The 15,941-nt window shown below is 52.9% G+C and overlaps 1 protein-coding gene across 7 annotated transcripts in view; it reads left to right on the top strand.

Annotated features, from left to right (window-relative positions):
• Positions 1 to 7,880: 7,880 nt before the first annotated feature.
• The window catches only part of EMID1 (EMI domain containing 1), a 38,084-nt gene continuing 30,023 nt past the window's right edge, over positions 7,881 to 15,941 (top strand). For 6 of the 7 annotated variants that reach the window (XR_004974811.1, XM_036353547.1, XM_036353546.1 and 3 more), the window contains exon 1: positions 15,122 to 15,311. Coding sequence is in view for 5 of the 7 variants with exons in the window: in XM_036353547.1 (XP_036209440.1) it covers positions 15,211 to 15,311 (101 nt within the window). In the remaining 2 variants the exon portion in view is untranslated. Of the gene's footprint in view, positions 8,335 to 10,432; positions 10,532 to 15,121; positions 15,312 to 15,941 lie in introns of those variants that run through there. The other variant, XM_036353552.1, reaches the window with a different exon arrangement.

Genomic DNA, 15,941 nt, shown 5'->3' with positions numbered 1-15,941 from the left:
GTCAGTCAGTCAGTGTGCTTTCGTGGCTGCATTGGGGGGTGGGGGTGGGAAGAAGCAGGTGGCAAGAACTTGAATGGGAAAAGGGGGAGAAAGCTGATCTTCCTGGGCCCTCAGTCCGTGAGGAGGGCATCTTGCAGTTTCAAAGGGTGTTTCTTGCTAATACAACGTGGGCCGTGGACTGCTTCTGTCTTTAGCTCTACCATCTTGTGGATTCAAGGCAGGGGTCCCTGGTCGGAAATCGATCATTAGCCTAGTTCATGACAACTTGATTTCAGAGCCTGCCAAGTTAGAGATGCCCATCCTCCCTTGACTCTCTAAGTCACAATGAGATGGAACGTTCCAGAAATCAGAGACAAAGATCAAAGGGTTTTTATGTGTGTGTGTTTTTTTCCTTCCTTGCCCAAGACTGGGCTAAGCAGCTTTTAGATATGACTCATTCTGCTTCCTGCCTTCTCCAGGGAGTGGGATTTCTTTGTGCAGGCAGTGCAGGGATCGGCGGTGACTGAGCCAAGTTCCGTGGGCACCACTGGTGGCGACTTCAAAGGACAGAGGGGACGTCTTGCTTACCCCTCCTCCAACAGGAACGGTGGGCTCAGAGCAGCCAGTCACAGCTTTCTTCCCTCCTCTGGGACCTTTGGAGGTGAGTCCTGCTTTGTTCTCTCACTGAAACAGCACACAGCAAGCCACCTCCACGAGGACAGAGGAGGGACTGCCCACAGGAATTCAGCCCTGATTGCAATAAGTCTTATCATCTGGGAGGTGCACCTAAAGCCTTGTGTGGCTGGCTCAGGCTCAATGGTCACATTTAATTCCAAAGGGGGACTTGTCACTGGGTGATAGCAAAGGACCCTGGGCCCAGTGCAGGCTTTTCTGAGTGTCCCAGAACCAAGCTGCCTGTTGACTTCCTGTTTGTCAATGTCCTTGTGCGTATATCGTGCCAGGGGACCTCACGGGAAGCAGGATTTGGGCATTCCTGGAGCTCCCAGCTGAATAGCAACCCTGAGAACCATAGCCCCACAACGACTTCACCCACAGGCCTTTGGCACTAGTGGGCAGCCTGGGCACCCAGCAGAGGACGAGGGTGGTGGGTGATGCCAGGTGGAACATGCACCTGGTTTGTGAGGCCAGGTGTGCATGTGAGAGAGCCTCATGACCTTCAGACCACCCCATCTGTAGACCTGGCCTCCCTAAGTTAACTCTGGTTACAGATGCCTTTCTAAATAGCAGGGCCACATCATTGAAAGTCACAACCCAGAAAGTCTGCCTGTCCGAGCTGGAAGTCACTCTCCGTCCCAGCACCCCTGTCCTGTAGCATCCTGGGCCCTCAATCCCTGCCTGCACCTTCCTGGGGGAGGCAGTTCATGCTTCTTGAGGTCCCTGCTCCTGTACTCGGCAGTGTGACTCTCGTCTATACAATCTTTGGACTCATTGGGCCAGAAATTCGGACTTTGTCCTCACCTCTCTCTCAATCCCATCCACTGCCCTTTATCCCTCTGCCACGACCAACATCAAGCCACAACCATCTCTTGCTGTGTCCTCAATGGTCTTCCCCGTCCTGTCCATTCTCCACCCTCCCATAGGGTGCCCTTGCTGAACCCAGGGCTGAACAGCTCCTTTCCGCCTAAATCCTTCCATGATCTGGCTTCAACTGATGTCTCCAACCTCATTAATAATAATGATAACAATAAAAAATAACAGCCAAAACCGGTTTGGCTCAGTGGATAGAGCGTCGGCCTGCGGACTGAGGGGTCCCAGGTTCGATTCCGGTCAGGGGCATGTACCTGGGTTGCGGGCATATCCCCAGTGGGAGATGTGCAGGAGGCAGCTGATCGATGTTTCTCTCTCATCGATGTTTCTAACTATCTCTCTCCCTTCCTCTCTGTAAAAAATCAATAAAATATATTAAAAAAATAAATAAATAAAAAATAACAGCATGATGATGATGGTTGCCAACACTTACCAGTACATAGCACCTACCAAGTTCTAAACACTGTTTACTAGGTGTACCGGTTAAAAATGCGGATTTTGTAATCAAAGAGAAACATCGAAAGTGCTTTATTCAAAGTAATGTCCATCGCTAGCTACACATTTCCCCCATCTTTCAGGTAATTTGTGGAGACCGTCCCAATGGAACTTTTCTTGTTTTGAGGCAGACCATTCAGAGCCCCAATTTTCCACTTCTTTGTATGTTTTGAAGTGCTTCTCAGAAAGCGCGTGTGCCATTGATCGGAATAAGTGGTCATCTGAGGGAGCAAGGTCTGGTGAATACGGCGGGTGGGTTCATACTTCCCAGGCAAGATCTTTTAACGTGTCTTTAACTGGTTTTGAAGTGTGTGTTGGTGTGTCATCATGAAGCAAAATTACTTTGCTGTGTCTTCTGGCCCATTCTGGTGGCTCAAATTGATTATTTGTTGTCGGTAGCGATCAGTATTAACAGTTTCACCTGGTTTTAGAAGCTCATAATACACCACACCTTCCTGACCCCACCAAACACAGAGCATTGTCTTCTTTCCGAAGCGATTTAGCCTTGCAGTCGATGTTGATGGTTGACCTGGGTCAACCCATGATTTTGTGTGTTTGGATTCTCAAAATAAATCCACTTTTCATAGCCAGTCACAATTCAATGCAAAAAAGACTTTCTTTCATGCCGTTGAAGCAACATTTTACTGATGACTTTTCGGTTTTCCATTTCTCTTTTATTCAGTTGATATGGCACCCATTTTCCTTCCTTTAAAATCTTTCCCATTGCTTTTAAACGATCCGGAATTGTTTGCTGAGCAACGTTTAACCTTTCTGCAAGTTGTTTCTGAGTTTGACACGCATCTTCATCCAATAATGCTTGTCATTGTTGGTCTTCAAACTTTTTCGGTTGACCTGGACGTTCTTTGTCTTTCACATCGAAATCATCACTTTTCAAGCGTTTAAACCAGCGTTCACAGGTTTCTTGAGATGGAGCATGTTCACCATAAGCTTCCCAAAGTATACGATAACTTTCAGCAGCACTTTTCCTCAAAATAAAGTAATGAATTTAAACTTCCCGCAAATGCTCTTTTGGGGGGGGGGCACGAAATTAGACATTTTTAAGCGTAAAAATATCCATGATGTTAACATCTTCAGAAAATTTGACATATGAAGTTTTGAAGCTTGTTGTCAATACAACAAAGTAGCATACATATCAAATCACATATATATCAACATACGTGTAACTCCATTGCTTGAAAAAAATCCGCATTAGTAACCAGTACACCTAGTAAATACCCCAAATTCATTAACTCTATTTTCTCAACAGTGACATGGCAGGGGTCTCCGGCATCCCCACCTTACCACCCACCTTCAATTCTCTCTCATCATTGATGTTTCTACCTCTCTCCCCCTCTCCCTTACTCGGAAACCAATAAAAATATATTTATCCATAAATAAGTCAGGTCCATGCTGCTCTCTTTCATCTACCCTGCCTCATTCCTCCCATCATTTCCCTATCACAATGTGCAGTCACTGCTGTCTGCCTGAGGGTTTATCTCTGCTCTGTCTTCCTGGCTGGCCGTGCCTGTTCCTGCCTCGTCAACACCGAACCTGAGCTCGGGCTCCACGTGGGCTCAGCAAACTTGCGTGGGACGTGTGAGGACATTCCCTGCGCAGCGTCGGGGATGCCGGGGCCACAGAGCCCGCATTGAGTCTCCTGGGGATCCAAGTCGGCCACGTTCCACCCAGCAGGCAGAACTCAGAGCCGACATTAATTCAGACCCCACGTACACGATTCTAACCGAGCAAGGCATCCAGACAATCTCACCCTTTGTCAGAACTGTGGGAGTCTTATGCGCAGAGAAAAGCCCGTCTAGAATCAGGCGCTTTTTGAAACCATCAGCTCAAGAAAATTAAGGATTCTGTCCGCGTGCCCTGAATTTCTAGGCCCGGCAATTAATTCCCTCTAGATTAAAGGATTGTTGTGTTTCCGATACATCATTATGCGGAGTGGGCTTGCTGTGCATTTTAAAACTTTAACCAGTATCCTCATTAACTGGGACCTTTTATCTGTGTGCAACTTCTAGAAGAGGCTCGTGACTAGAAAGTGAGCTGATCCATAAAAAAAAAAAAAATCCAGGGGCTTCCGGGCAGCTGTCCTCCCTCCCACTGCTAACCGAACCATTTACTCCTAACCCCCAGGTGCAAGCTGGACATTGTACATCGCCCCCCTGAACCCTCGCCCACCCCGTCAGGCGGCCACAGTTCTCTCTAGTTGACGGGTGAGAACACTGCAGCTGAAGGAAGGTGAATCGCCCTGCGCAGGCCAGTGGGTGGCCCCCATCTACCTGACCGCCAGGCCCCAGGTTTGGCCCCACCTCCCACTGCGTCCCCATCTCCCTGGACAGCAGAGGTCGCTGTGCAGAAGGATGACCCCCAAGGCCTTTGAGTCCACCATCCACCCAAGGACCATTCCATCTGGGGTTGGTATCCACGAAATAAGGCTCCGCTGGGCCCTGGGAAGCCAGGAGGTTGGAGGAGCGTGGAAGCCCAGCTGTGTGGGAAGCAGAGAGTGACTCAGGGGCCAGGGGCTCCTTCCCATATGTGGGAACCTCAGGGTTTTCTCAGGCAGGTTCCAGCCTGGCTGCACTTAGCGCAGGACCTGAACTCAGATGTAAACAAGGAGGGGAGATTTCCGGCGGCCCTGTCAGCCATTGGCTGAGCCACTCCAAATCAGCCACTTTAGCCACTCCCCCTTTTTAGTTCACACAGGTTTATACTCAAAACATTTGTGGCTGCTCAGTACCTCCATCCAAGGTGACTGGGAGCTCTCCACAGCACAAAGCAGCTAATAATATAGTTCACATTTTTCAAAAAAAAAAAAACCTAAAGGAAGTTCTGAAATATTACAACATGCATGAGCCTCGAGGACACCATGCTAAGTGAAACAAGCCAGTCACAAAAGAACAAATATTGCATGATTCCACTTCTATGAGGGAACTAGAGTGGTCCTATTCATAGAGACAGCAAGTGAGATGGTGGTTGCCAGGGTCTGGGGCGGAGGCGGGGGGGAGTTAGTGTTAAATGGGGACAGAGTTTCAGTTTTGCATGAGGAAAGAGTTCTGGAGATGACTGGGTGGAGGTGCTATTCCACAACAATGTGAATGTACTTATTGCCACGGAATTGCGCACTTTAAAATGGTTAACATGGTAAATTTAGTGTTATGTATAGTTTACCACAATTTTTTTTAAAAAATAATAAAAATTAGGCCCTGGCCCGGTAGCTCAGTTGGTTGGAGTGTCATCCTGATACGCCAAGGTTTTGGGTTTGATCCCCAGTCAGGGCACATACAGGAACCAACCAGTGAATGCACAGTTAACTGGAATAACAAATTGATGTCTCTCTCTCTCTCTCTCTCTCTCTCTCTCTCTCTCTCTCTTTCTTTCTCTCTCTCTCTCAAATCAACTTTTTAAAAAAATAATACAAATTACATAAAGTTTGCCTTCATCAAGCATCCCCCTATTCGCATTATCTCACTGAGTCCTGGCAGCAACATTTGGAGATAAATTCGACTATTGTCTCCATTTATAGGTGAGGAAACCAAGATGAGGGAGGTGACATGAGCAGCCTGATGTCACCAGCAAGTTAGTGGCTGGGCCAGGGCCCAACTCAGGGCCTGCTGTCTCCCTACTCGGGGCCCAGGCCCCAGAGGGAGCCATCCCCTCCCTGACCATTTTCCACAATTCTGCTCAGATTTCCCTGCCAAGGGACAGCAAACAGGAACCAGATGGCGGTTCCCCCGCTGACCAAGATGGAGCTAAACTTGAAACCTCTCTGCCAGGATTTCCAAATGCATCCCAGACTTCTGTCCTGGAAGTGTCTGGCGCCCTCCTGCTGGAGCAGTGGGGGACAGAGAGGCAGCCAAGCCCGGCCACAGGCCTTGACAATGACCGCTGGGGGCAGGGGAGGGGTGGCACCAGCCCCCAGGGGTCCCCGCAGGCCCTGGAATGCCCAGTTTCCTCACATGGTGAGACTCATCTTATTCCTGCCCATATCAGTGCTGTGGGGCTGCCATAACAATGGAACACAAACTTAGTGGTTTAAATAACAGAAATGCATTGCCTCGCCCTGGTTGGTGTGGTTCAGTGGATAGAGCATTGGCCTGCGGACCAAAGGGTCCTGGGTTCAATTCGGGTCAAGGGCATGTACCTCAGTTGCAGGCTCCTCCCCGGCTCTGGCCCTGGTCAAGGCTCATGCAGGAGGCAACCAATCAATGTGCTTCTCTCATATCGATGTTTCTCTCTGTCTTTCCTCCTCTCTTCCACTCTCTCTAAAAATTGATGGAAAAAATCCTCGGGTGAGGATTTAAAAAGGAAGGAAGGAAAGAAGGGAGGGAGGGAGAGAGGGAGGGAGGAGGGAGGGAGGGAGGAAGGAAGGAAGGAAGGAAGGAAGGAAGGAAGGAAGGAAGGAAGGAAGGAAGGAAGGAAGGAAAGAAAGGAAAGGAGGAGGGAAGGAAGGAAGGAATTATCTCACAGTCTGGGAGGCTGGAGCCTGAAATTAAGGTGTCGGCTGGATTGGTTTTGTCGGAGGGCGGTGAGGGCCCATGGGTCCCACGGTCTCTCCTAGCTCTGGCGTCTTTGCGTGTTCCCCGGCCTGCCTCTCTGTGTTGAAATTCACGTGCAAGCTTTTGTGTGAATATATGTGTTTACTTCTCTTGGGTATATACCTCAGAGTGGTGAGTGTGGTTTTTTTTTAATTAAAAATACGTTCTATTTTAAGTTACAAATGTGATACATTAGAGGTCCCCAAAGTGACAAATTACAAACGAGAAAATACAGACACACCCATAATTCCTACCAACAAAGATTATCTGGCATCTGGCCCCGTAACCGTCTCTTTGCACGTGTTTACTGACAGGCATCGGTGTGTGCAGAAACTGTGACAACTCCCTGCCCTTGCAGAAGGCAGCCTAGGTCTGGCTCTCTCTGATCCCTCTGTGACTATCAATAAAGAACCATTCAGTGCAGATTAGAAATGAAAGCAGCTTTGACTTCAAAGAACAAACAGCTAAGTCAGAGAAAGGAGGATTTTCAGGTGCCTGGAGGTGGGGAAAGATTTTCAAGGGGGTAGAACCTCTCTTTCTTTTTTTGGCAAAAAAAAAAAGCACTAGATAGAAAGAAGGCAAAAACCCCAAACAGAAACCTAGGGAATCATTAGATCAAGGTTAATGGATTACAAGTGATTTCTTTTAGAAAAAATGTTAATGATAGTATATTATTATAATGTTTTACCACTAGAAAGAGTCTAAGAAGCCTTTGAGGGATTACTGATGAAAAAGGATGATTTTATGAAACGCAGCAATTCTTAAGAAGAATGCAGCCCAAAAGGCTCTCTTCTCCTTTATAGTTTCTTCCAAGTACGGGCTCCCTGAGACAGAGGCCGAGCGAGCAGACAGCCACAGACCTGAGATCTCAACTGAAGAACGAGAGTTGCTTGGGAACACACATAGGGAAAAGCCGGTAAAAACAAATAAAAGGTATTACGGGTTTCTCTTTTTAAGACTGTTGTGGGGGGAAAAAACCAGAAATTCTTAACCATTCATGACTAGGAAGAAAGGCAGTTGGTTTTCTTAAGCATTTGTGTTTGCTTTCTTAAGGATCTTGCTGCCTATCCATTCCCAAATTACATGCTCTTTATTACAAAAATAATTCTTAGAAGCATCCCTTCTCCAACAGTAATTAGTAATTCTAATATTTGTGCTCAAGTGGGCAGGTTTTTTAAAAATTTTATTCATTGATTTTAGAGAGAGGGAGAAAGAGAGGGAGAGAGAAACATCAGTTTTATCGTTCCACTTATGTATGCATCCGTTGGTTAATTCTTCTTCTATGTGCCTTGTCCTGGGGATCAACCCGCAACCTTGGCGTGTCAGGATGATGCTCTCACGAACTGAGCTACCCGGCCAGGGCAATGCTCGGCTGTTTTAAAAGAGTCCTACTTACTCGAAAAAGTACCATCACATAGAAATGCATACTTGTCTGCTCAGAAGCACGTGGCTGGCTGCCGGGCCCAGAATCCGCTAGTTTCTACTCATCCACCCTGGGCAGACATGGCTAACTGCGCACAGCACCCCTTTCCACCAGTCTGAAGGCTCTGCATCCTCCTTTGTTCTTCTCAAAAGGCAGCTTCTCGGTGTGGATCAGAGGAGCCCTCCCCACGCCAAAAAAAAAGTCTCGTTTCTTTGCGATACAAACTCAAGACGCCACCTGGCGGTGAAGATTCTTAATTGCAGGCAGAGTGCCTAGGAAAAAAGACATGCCCTGAGCCAGCAAAGCCAAAAATGACAGTAAATGCACGGTTCTGTCTAGTCTTGCGTAAGTACAATAACCTCCTAAAGAAGAGTTTTGAATTTAAACAGGTATTTTCTTTACTTTATCCCAAGAGGTTGGCCAACAGCATTTCAGGCAACAATTAGTAGTAGCAAAGGGCCTTTAGGAACTCCCAGATCCTTGCTCAATATTCAACTCACCAAAGACCAACCCTTTTGTCAGTACCAGGCCTCAGATCCCCAGGCTGCCAAGATTTCTCATTCTGCCAACTATATGTAACATTCTTTGGATTCAACATGGGTACTTTTTTCTGAGCATTATGTGCAAGGAGCTCATTTAAATGTTCCTCATAGCCAGCTGCTCTGAGACAAAGGCTGCTATCCCCATTCTCCAGGTGAGAACACGGAGGCTCAGAGAGGGGAAGCCCGAGGACTGAAGGGTCCCAGGTTTGATTCCGGTCAAGGGCACATACCTCGGTTGCAGGCTCAATCCCTGGCCCTGATAGGGGCATGTGCAGGAGACAACCAATCAATGTGTCTAACATTGATGTTTCTCTCTCTCTATCTCTCCCTCTCCCTTCCACTCTCTCTAAAAATCAATGGAAAAATATCCTCGGTGAGGATTAAAAAAGAAAAATTTATGTATCCAAATGTATCTTTTATGGCTTCTGGTGTATGTATCTTTCCTAAAACTCATAGAAATTTTCCAAAAAGGGCCCAGCATCTATACCTACTTATGATCTATCAGGGGAACTAGACAAATCAACAGATGACTCTAGCATAGAACGCTGTGAGTGGGGAAGCCCAGTACACACGTGGCCCAGTCTTGGGGATGTGGGGCACCTTCCTAGAGGCAGGGAAGGGGTGATGTCTGAGTTGAGACTGAAGGGTGAGTGGCATTGGCAGGCAGAGGGGATAGGATGGGAAAGGCCCAAGGCCAATTGGAGGACACAGGGTCCGGGACAGAGGGAGGAGGAGCAGGCCAGGCCACTTTCAGTTCTCAGCCAGAGAGCAGCAGAGACTGAAGTTTTCCCTCACAGGGTTACTTGGCTCTGTTGCCTTTGGGAAGATCCTGAAGGACTGGAAGGATCCAAGAGGAGGTGAGAGGCCACTGGAGGAGACCAAGGCACATCCCACAAGGGGGTGGAGGCTGGGTGGGATGGAGCCAAGGAATGGGCAGATGGAGAGGATCCAGGCCTGGCCCCACAGGGCTGGGCGGGAGGGCCTGGAGTCCAGGTGCTTGAAGAATGCACATCCCCCATAAGGCTGTCCATCCACTTAGAGTCCTCGGGCCACGCTCCAGGCTAGGAATCCATTTCTCCAGTGGCTCCGTCTGCAAACAGGGCTGTCGTTCATAATGTATACCAGCTGCAGGCGGCTCACGGCCCATTGGTCAGCCAGTGCCAGGCATGGGCGGGAGATGGAGGAAGGACGGCGTCCCATCCTTGGGGCTGTGGGGTGCAGGTCTGAGGGAGGCCAGAGCTCATAGGGTGCAGAGGGATGGATGAGGCCCTTGGGGTGGTGCTGGGCTGGCACCCTGGGCCTGCCCCTCTGCCCAGCTCCCACAGGGGCTGAGACCACAACCTGGGGTCCTTTTCCCAAAATGCCCTTCTGTCGATGTCTGCCTGCCCATCTCTTTTCCATCTCCCTGGCCCATGTCTCTGGCTTGCTGGCTCTTTCTCTTTCTGAGTCTCTCTCTCTGTGTCTCTCCCTGACTCCTCTCATTCTCCTCTTCCCCCTCATAATCACTTCCTCAGAGGTGGAAACCATTTGGGGTGTCAGGAGGGATAGGCCCACGTGCTCCTGGTCCAGCAGCACCCCGCCCTAGCATGGGGAGGGCTGGTGGGCTGCTCCAACGTGTCTGCTCTGAGTGGCTCCTCTTGCCTGCCCTTCACACCTGCCAGATCCGTCTAACCCATGGGGACTTTTGGCCGCCCACCCAGAAGGTCCTCTCACTTGGCAGACCCTGTTCCTAGACCCTTGCCCACCAAGCATCCCCCTTACCAGACTAGAAGTTCCACTACCAGTGACTTCGGGATTAAATGAAGAAGAATCCCTAGTAACTGCAGCCCAACATTTAACAACATTAAACATCAGTCACTTTGGTCTGAATGAGCCAACAGCTTCTCCCCGCTACCCCCCAGCCAGGTGGATGCTGCCTAAGGAGACTTCACTGGCCCATTTTTGCAGGAGGAGAGGTGTGGAAAGAGACGCAGAGTGAGGGGTGAGGGGCCCCAACAAAGGTAAGTGGGACAGAAAGGAGGGGACTTGGGGGAAGGGAGCAGAGGAAGGGAAGTGGGACAAACCTTAAGGAGAAGGCCTCTCATTTGTCCATTCCTTCACAGGAGAGACCCCAAGTCTTGTATCACCCCATTCTCCAGATGGGGGGGACTGAGGCCTGAGAAAAGGGACTCCCTCTAGAGCAGCCGCCGCCAACCTTTCAGACCTCACGGGCCACCCGTGGTCCTCGAACCACCAGTTGGTGACCGCTGCTCTAGAGCACACTGAATATCGCAGTCTCCTAACTCCAAACACAGGCACCCTGTCCTGCCACGCCTGCTGTGCCCTGCCCTGTCCTCCCCCAACCCCAAAAGTGCAGGCCTCTCCCCCGAGGATTCCCAAGGAGGGCAGGAAGGCCTCTCAGAGCCCTAATTTATGATTTTCTGGCAGCTTCCTTCCTCCCATCACTCCCTTCCAGCCCCAGTCCCAGCTCCGGCAGGAAGGAATGAGCTGGGTGAGAAGGGCAGCTCCATGGAGCATAAATAACTTGGCCCGGCAGCTGCAGGCTCTCTGGGACCCCCCAGCTCCCCTGCTGTGGCCCCACAGGGTGTCCCCTGCTCTGGAGGGCCAGGCCTCCAGATGAAAGGCACAGAAAGCGGGCATTGTTCCCCAACCTTGAAGCCCGGGCAGGCCCCGCCCTCCGGCCAGCCCTTTGTCTGGGCAGACGCTTTCCTTGAAGACCATCGGGGCCTTCCCTCTTGTGAGATCGGGGCTACTGCCACAGGCTCGAGTCCCCGGGGGCTGCACCATGGACTCTGGCAATACCCAGCACCCTTGGGCTGCTTCCTCGCCTACACAATGGGCACGATATGGGTACAGATCAGGTGGAGGGCCTGCGCCCACAGACTGGCGTGTGATCAGGGCTGAAGAGGGCCCCTGAGCGGGGAGGCTGTCCTGTGGGACGCAGGCAGAGGAAAGAGGCACTTGGTGCGGCCCAGTGGGAGGTGACGGAGGAAGGAGGCTGTGCCCCAGGTTTGTTTGCTGTGGGGAGAGCAGCATTTCCTGTTTGGACTAGGCCAGGGTGGATGTGTCAGTGAGTCCACACCAGAAGGCCTGCTGGGGGAGGGTGTGTGTGTGTGTCTGCACGCGTGTCCGAGTCCACGTCCCTGTGTGGTCCATGTGTTCTCTCTCACCTCATCAGCTCCCAGACAGAAGTCTAAACCTGAGTTGAGTTCTCATTTTTACCCCCAAAGAAGTCCCTCTGAGGGGCTCAGCCAGAGGGAGGCAGTGTTGCTCAGTGGGTAGCCATCCGTCACCAGCTATGGGCCCAGGGCCAGCCCCACACCTGGGGATAATAAGGTGGCCCCTCCCTCCCCAGTGGCCGAGAGGAAGGAGGGCTGGAGACAATGCAAGCAAAATGCTTAGCACAGCGCCTGGCACAGCCAAAGCTCAGGACCGGAAGCTGCTGACCTTACTGGCGGTTGTGGTCTGGTCTTGGCAGCAGAGAGGACCAGCCCCCAGGGAGGAGGCCCCGCCCACAGGGACAGGCCTGAGACCTCAAGCTGGGGAGGGGGGGAGCCCTCTCCTCCCTGTCTCAGCAAATTCTGAAACCTCAAATGACCAAGGCCCAGGTCCCCGAGGCATTTCCTGCCCTTCCTCCAGGGAGGAAAGAGGAGCAGAAAACAGGCTGACATCCCCCAGGAAAGTCGCCCTTGGAAGGGGGCTCTGGGCTGTGCCCGTGGGGAGACCCACAGCCTTCTTCCTACTTTCCCCGGACTCGAGCCAGAGGGATCTTAAAAAAGATCCTAGGACTTTTTTTTTTTCTTCAGGCAAGGACCTGAGGCTCAGAGTTGGCGAGGTCCCTTGTCCCAGGTCGCAGAGGAAGTGACAGCTAGGCCTCTGGGGTGTTGAGCCTGTGCAGTAACCACCAGGCTGCACCATCACGGGGTGTGGCTATAGTCGTAAATATATACCCTGGACAAAGGGGTCCCAGCCTCAGCAAGGATAGGATCCCCTCTGATGTCAAATGTTGACAACAGCTTTCACTGAGAGGGTCCCTTGATGGAGAAACTGCACAGTGGCCTGAAGCCCCCATGAGCTTGAGGGTAAAGGAACATGTACGCCATGAATCACAGGAGGATCCTGAACATGTTGCAAGCAGGCCCGGCAGGGAGCCTCCTCATCCTGTGGTACCCAGCAGCGGTCCCAGTCACCTCGCAGGCCCTCCCAGACCCTCCCGCCCCAGGACAGAAGCCACTGCCCAGCCCTTCTCCTTCCCCAGGAGCCGCCTGCCCCTCCAAGTGCCCTTTGGAAAGATGGTTTTTGACCCCAGTCACTTGACCAGGCTGAAGACAGGCCTGGGAGTCTCTGAGGAGAGGGCGCCTTGAGAAGGACACTTCCTCCAAGGGACTAAGTCACTGATCTGGTTGTATCAAAAACGGGCTGCCCAAAACGGGGTGTGGCCCGGTGGTTGGAGCATCAACCCATGCAGCAAAGGGTCTTGGGTTCAATTCCTCGTCTGGGGCACATACCTGAATTGCAGGTTCAATCCCCAGCCCCAGTCGGGGCACATGTGGGAGGCAACCAATCAATGTATCTCATCAATATTTCTCTCTCTCCCTCCCTCCCTTCCACTCTCTCTAAAAATATCAGTGGAAAAAATATCCTCAGGTGAGGATTAACAAAAACAAAACAAAAAAACAAGGGCTACAGAGAGGCACAAAGCTGCATTTCTTGGGGTTCAGTTAGGTGGCACACAGTAGGTGCCCAAAACTCACACGTGGAAGGGAGGGAGGGAGCTTCCCCAGGGGCCAAAGCAGGCACTGTGAGGATGTCCTTGAAGCAAGTGGGTGCCCTTGGGGGACGATGTGAAGCCGGAGAATGTGGGATCAGGGCACTACCGTGATATCTGCCCACACACCCATCTGCAACCTGCAACTGTCCTCCTCACAGAGAGAAACTGAGGCTCAGAGAAGGGCAGGGCTCACCCAAGCTAACTCGGGGAGAGGCGGCCGAGGCGGGGTCTGAACCCAGCTCTCACTACGTACCCACGCCCTCAGGGCACAGGCTCAGCTCCCTCCATATCCGCATACCCTCCCTTGTCCTGACGCAGGCCCGGTACCTGGTGCTACCAGCCCTGGTGAGTCCAGGAGGCAGCCCTGGGAAATCAGAGGGAGGGACTGGCAGATCCTTCCTGCTGGTGTGTTTCTAGCAGAAATCTTGGATCTGGACAAACCACAGCAGGATTCTGAGGGACAGGCCCCCAGTCACCACCAAGCTGGACAGGGGGCTCCCCGGCCCAGGACTGCCTGCAGCTCGTCAGTCCGGGCAGAAGGGGGTTAGACTGTCCTGGAGTTTTGGAGGGTCTGGGCCCCTCTGATGAGAGCTGTGGTCTCTCTTCATAAACACACACACCCATCAGGCCTGTGCACACACGTGCATGCACACATACACACACATACTCTCACATCACACACATTTGCATACACCTTGGTGGTATTCACAGCCCTCTCCCCAGAGGCTCGCTCATCCATGAACCCCAGATGAAGAAACCCCACTCTCAGCCAGTCCTGACCTTGTCACAGATGGGAAGCCGAGCCCCAGACCAATGTGCTGGCTGCATTCTTTCCTAATCGTGCTGAAGAGCTGACCCCCTCTGAAGTCAGATCTCTGTTCAAAACCTAGCTCCTCCATCTGTAATATGGCGATGAGTGGACACTGACCTAATGGGATCAACCCAGGTCTTCTCCTCCCAGGGGGAGTATGAGCGTCTCGGCCTCAGTTTTCGCCTCTGTAAACGGGGGATAGCTGTGCCCACCTCTCCCAGCGTGGTTTGAAAATTAAACCGAAGTGGGATGTGAAGCAGAGGTGGCACTCACTGCTCAGGAAGCCTTGGTTGCAGGATGGACAGATCCGGCTCCCCAGAGCCTCGGGAACTGGATCCCTCAAAAAAGAGGGAGGAGCCCTGGCCGCGGCTCAGTGATTAGAGCGTGGGCACTGAAGGGCCTCGGGTTCAATTTCCCGTCAAGGGCATGCACCTGGGTTGCAGGTTTGATTCCCGGTGCCTGCAAGAGGCAACCAGTTTCTTCATTTTTTGTTGTTAATCCTCACCCGAGGATATTTTTTCCATTGATTTTTAGAGAAAGTGAAGGGGGAGGGGGGTGGGGAGAGAGAGAGAGAGAGAGGAGAGAGACACATCGGAAAGAAGAAAAAAAAGAGGAAAGAGGAAGAAAAAGGGTCAGAGGCTCCCGCATCATTCGTTCAAGCTTGGCGACCTGGGGTCCTGGATGCGCCTGGGACCGCGGCCAGGACTCAGCCCCCCCCCCCCCCCCCCCCGGCCCTGCAACATGTGCGAGGGCATCTCCGCACTGGTACCCCGCCCCCAAAAGGACCACGCGGTGCCGAGCGCCAGGATCAGGTGGGCACCTGGCGGGCCTCCTGGCGGGGGCGCCCGGCCCCCCGGGGTTCCTTCCGGGTTGGCAGCGGCGGCGCAGGGGGCGGGGGGCTGAGCCGAGGGGCCGGCCGAGGCCGGGACGCGCGCCCCCGCCCCGCGCCCGCCTCCCTCCCGCCCTCCCGCCCTCCCGCCGCTGCGCTGGGGACCGGGATCCGCGCGTCCGGGGCGGCTGGCGGCGCGGGCGGGCGCGGACGGCAGGCTGGGGGCGGCGGCGGCGAGGGGCCGCGCGCGGAGGGCGCCGGGCGCAGCATGGGCGGCCCACGGGCCTGGGCGCTGCTCTGCCTCGGGCTCCTGCTCCCGGGAGGCAGCGCCGCGTGGAGCGTCGGGGGAGCGCAGTTCTCGGGACGCAGGTAAAGGCTGTCCCCCCGCCCCCCGCTACCTCTGTGCCCTGCCAGCCCAGGATTGGGGGCCGGGACGCCAAGCACTCCTGTCCCCCCACCCCTGCAACCTTCGTGCATGCCCGGACTGGGAAAGGGACCTGGTCCCCAACTGCAGTGCCAGCCCAGAGCCGGGCGGGGGGGGGGGGGGGAGAGGGGGAAGAGAGGGGGGGATCCAGGGCCGCTCCACTATCTGGCAGAGGCTCCCCAAAGTGCGGGGGTCCCCTATCCATGTGTCTGGAACCGGCAGCCCTGGCAGCCTTCTCCAACCCCCACCCCCATTTCACCCCGGAGTCCCAGAGGAGGGGGAAGGGGGAAGGGGAACAACGGAGAGAACCCCCAGGACTCCCCTAACCCAAGCCTCCACCCCTTCACCCCCTGCCGTGCACATAGGAAAGCCCAGGACATCCCCCAGCTGACACTTTGGGGACTCGCCTGCCTCCAGTTTCCTTGCTCCTGGCTGTTTTTAGTCCCGGCTATTTATTCACTGGGAGGAAGAAGACTGGGGTGGAGTTTCAGTGCCCCTGGGTCAGTGTTGGCCCCCAGGGACCTGGCATTTTGGGCAGAGATAGGGAGGAAGTACTGTCTTCCTGCCGCCCTCTC

The sequence above is a fragment of the Myotis myotis genome, unplaced genomic scaffold, assembly GCF_014108235.1.
Source record: "Myotis myotis isolate mMyoMyo1 unplaced genomic scaffold, mMyoMyo1.p scaffold_m19_p_20, whole genome shotgun sequence".
Taxonomy (NCBI): Eukaryota; Metazoa; Chordata; class Mammalia; order Chiroptera; family Vespertilionidae; genus Myotis; species Myotis myotis.
This window is presented reverse-complemented; position numbering and strand designations above follow the sequence as displayed.